General features: G+C 44.7%; 1 protein-coding gene across 1 annotated transcript; it reads left to right on the forward strand.

Annotated features, from left to right (window-relative positions):
• Positions 1 to 301: 301 nt before the first annotated feature.
• sox11a (SRY-box transcription factor 11a) lies at positions 302 to 3,320 on the forward strand. The gene has a single exon (XM_060880034.1). It carries the CDS (start codon positions 406 to 408, stop codon positions 1,525 to 1,527), a length of 1,122 nt encoding a protein of 373 aa, XP_060736017.1. The 5' UTR covers positions 302 to 405; the 3' UTR covers positions 1,528 to 3,320.
• Positions 3,321 to 3,808: the final 488 nt, after the last annotated feature.

A 3,808-nucleotide genomic window follows, 5' to 3' on the forward strand; every position in this document is an offset into this window, starting at 1 on the left:
TGAAGGAAAGGAAAAGTCAACCAAAATAAGTACATGGGAGATGTACCACAGGTCAGGGCAGTTTTTTTTCTAGACTAGTTTGAAATAGAGATAGCACTTTAAGTAAGGTGGGAGTGCGATCTGGTAACCCTGCGCTTGGCACTGGACAGGCATCAGCGGGTGCGCCAAAAGGGTTAAGGAGACGCAGTGGGTGCGATGGGAGGAGTTGAGAAGCTGCGATTGGAGCGCTTTTCGTGACATCATGCTCAGGAAAAAAAGCAAAAAAACTAGTTAAGAAGGCGGTTTGTAACTCTGGGAAGAGTGGATGAGAGTGAGTTAACGCAGCGAGCAGACGCGCACAGGTGAAATATTGTCCAGAGACTCTGGCAGTGCGAGAGACGAGGTGCTGAGGGTGAGAACAGAAGCATGGTACAGCAGACAGACAACTGCGAGACGGAGAGTTTGTCCAGAGAGGCGACCGACTCCGACGAGAGCGAGTTTATGGCGTGTAGCCCGGTGCCCGGCTCCGAGATGAACCCGGACTGGTGCCGGACAGCCACCGGCCACATCAAGCGGCCCATGAACGCTTTTATGGTGTGGTCCAAAATCGAGCGGCGAAAGATAATGGAACAGTCACCGGACATGCACAACGCCGAGATCTCCAAGCGCTTGGGCAAACGCTGGAAAATGCTCAAGGACAGCGAGAAGATCCCGTTCATCCGCGAAGCCGAGCGGTTGCGCTTGAAGCACATGGCAGACTATCCTGACTACAAGTACCGTCCGAAGAAAAAACCAAAGCTGGACAATAACTCGTCCAAATCGGCGCTGTCTCCCGAAAAGTCGTGCGCAAAGATGTCGAAAAGCGGCGGCGCATCCAACAAGAAGTGTCCCAAACTGAAAACAAGCAAGTCTGGAAGCAAGTACGCGGATGACTACGCGTATAAGAGCGCCAAAGTGGCAAAAATCGTGAAGAGCGAGTTCACGGATGATGATGACGACGACGACTACGACTACGAGGAGGAGAGGACGAGAGCGCGCTTAAAGGACCTAGACGAGGAGGAGCAGAATCGCGCGTACGGTGCGGCTAAAGTTCCCGCCAGTCCCACGCTGAGCGCCGGCGCAGACACGGAGACCGCGAGTATGTACGAGGACGCGACGCGGAGCTCAGCGCCACACGGCGCGCGCCTCTACTACAACTTCAAAAACATCACCAAGCAGAGCGCGCCGTGCGCGTCTTCCTCTTCCTCCTCTTCGTCCTCCCCAGCCTCGGCTCGCTCCGTGTCCACATCGTCCAGCTCGAGCGAGGACTCAGACGACTTGCTTTTTGATTTTAGCCTCAATTTAGCAGCGGCGTCGCAGTGCTCCGATTCTGGCGGCCTCGCTTCAAATCTCTCCCTCTCCTTAGTGGATAAGGACTTGGACTCGTTCAGTGAAGGCAGCCTCGGCTCGCACTTTGAGTTCCCCGACTACTGCACACCAGAGCTGAGTGAAATGATCGCCGGCGACTGGCTCGAGAAAAACTTTTCCGACCTGGTGTTTACTTACTAAAACAATAATAATGGCTGAAGGATTGAAAAAAAAAAGATGAATTTCACGTGTCCTGTACACGTTTGTTTGTTGTGATCCTCCATCACCTTGTGGTGGTAGCCTGCTTAGCAGTTTTGGGGAAAGAGAGAGAAAGGTTGGAGGAGTATGATGATGAGATGCGCATGAAGAAGGAAGGGTACTGTAGCAAAGCGAGAAAGATTGAGAGAGTTAGAGCAAGGGAGTGAGAGAGAGAGAGAGAGAAACGTAAATGAAAACAGACTTTTTTTCTGGCAGCATGACAGGGTTTTAAGGATTTTTTTCTGTAGGTCTACAATATATCGATCGACTACAGTTGGGCCGCAGTGGGGAAAAAATCTGAGAACTTCTATGCATCTTTAACCCTCTTTATAACTGCAGGGAGATGAACGCATTAAGACTGTGGACTGACTCGAAGCGAATCTGTGAACTTTTTTTCACCGTTCATTCAGGACGCCAACTTCACAAAAAGAAAAAAGAAAGAAAAAAAAAACACAATCGTTTCTGTTCTTTCGAAAAAGGTCTTCTTTTACCGTTTTTATACCCGATTCTCGTTTACTTACCGGTGTGAACCTTAAAGCAGTCTATTTTAATCCTCTCTGGAGTCGCAGGTGGCAGAGGACCCGTTTTGATACATAAACAGACCTCATGTTTTTAAAAGAAAGCAAACTATTTTCAGGCGTATTTTTGTACAGTGCAAAAAAAAAGGGAATGTTCTTTACCGTGTGCTCAGTGAGTTTCAGGCACTTCTTTCCCACATCAGTTTGTCTGAGCATGCAAAAGCGAGTCCCAGATCAATTCAGACTCGACTCAGCAATGCCTTGTGATTTGAAGGTTTTTTGTTTATTTTGTACAGTTGTAGATCAGATTCGTCCAGTATTTGTAGAACATAATGGCATTCGTGTGAGAGACAGAGCGAAAGAGAGTGAGAGACGTACCTCCATGCTGGTACTAGTTTCCAGATTGTATATGTACTGTAAAATAGTAAAAGTTAGGAGTTTATGTATATCATACTCGTGATATGTGGATGGGTCCCAAATCGCAGGTGTGAAACTGGAATTTTTTTTTTTGTTATTATTATTATAATTTTTACGGCACATACTGTTTCCCCTTCATTTTTTTTTTGTTTGTGCAATATATTTACTTGTAAATGCAGACCATCTACATTTTTATTGTAGCAAATGGTGGCCACGCAGACATGTGGGCTGTGAACAATATGATCTGTCACCATGCTGAAAGTCTGTCTTTACAGTGATAAGGAAAGTAATCAGCTGGAACTGATGGAAAAGAAATTGAAAATGACCACATGACATGATGCATTACAGTGGAGGAAAAAAAAAATCAAAAATCAAATCAGTATCCCTCTAAAAACATTCGATTTACTACAAGAAAGAAAGAAAGAAAACGACCCTGTTTTAAAAGAAATAATAAAAATTTGGCAGGTATTGATTGTAGGTGAGATGGCTGAAAAAATGTCATGCAAGCAAAAAAAGCAAAAGTACATTCCATATCTTTGTTTCATTTGATGGAACGTTTTATGTTCAACGTAAGACTGCCTTCTTTTCTAAATGCAACCGTAGACCTGTATTTTTTTGGTTTCTTGCACTTAAGCAGATTTTGTTTATTTGATGTGGGTCTTACATCAAGTCTGTTTTGAATATGTGTTCGGGAATGTGAAAACCGAGAGAAGTGGTGACACATTGAGCAGCAGTTGCCTCACATTCCAAGTGTGAATCTCTTTGACTCATGTTTTAATAAATAAATATCTACACCATAAACCATGCTTCTATTTTCTTAATTAGGATATCAGTCAGACGAAGCGCTGGGGGATTGTGTTTCAGTTGAAAATAAATATCGCTGGAATATTCTGGCAGGTTTTTCAAAACACACATCAAGCACATTTTGTGTAATCTATGACAAATAAACACACATAAATATAACTGACCTGCCGGTTAACTGTAATATGAGTCTAGAAGCTACAAGTTTGGTGTCTCTAGTCTGTGAGTAGTTTTTCTAAAAGCACTTTTTCAAAAGCGTCTCATCCGTCTCTTTTGAGTTTAGCTCACGCTTGCTTTACAGTTAGGGAAAGACTTCAGCTCCTTTAAGAAATCAAATTCTGCGCCGTTTGAAAGCTGTGCACTGTGATTGGTGGACTCTGGTGGTCTGTTAGAGTGAAGAGTAGAGGCACAGCGTGGGTCCCCTACAAACGTCTACTCCCCCAACACACACACACACACACACACACACACTCAGTAGGTTTACTGTC

Source organism: Tachysurus vachellii, chromosome 10 (assembly GCF_030014155.1).
Source record: "Tachysurus vachellii isolate PV-2020 chromosome 10, HZAU_Pvac_v1, whole genome shotgun sequence".
In the NCBI taxonomy this organism is placed as follows: domain Eukaryota; kingdom Metazoa; phylum Chordata; class Actinopteri; order Siluriformes; family Bagridae; genus Tachysurus; species Tachysurus vachellii.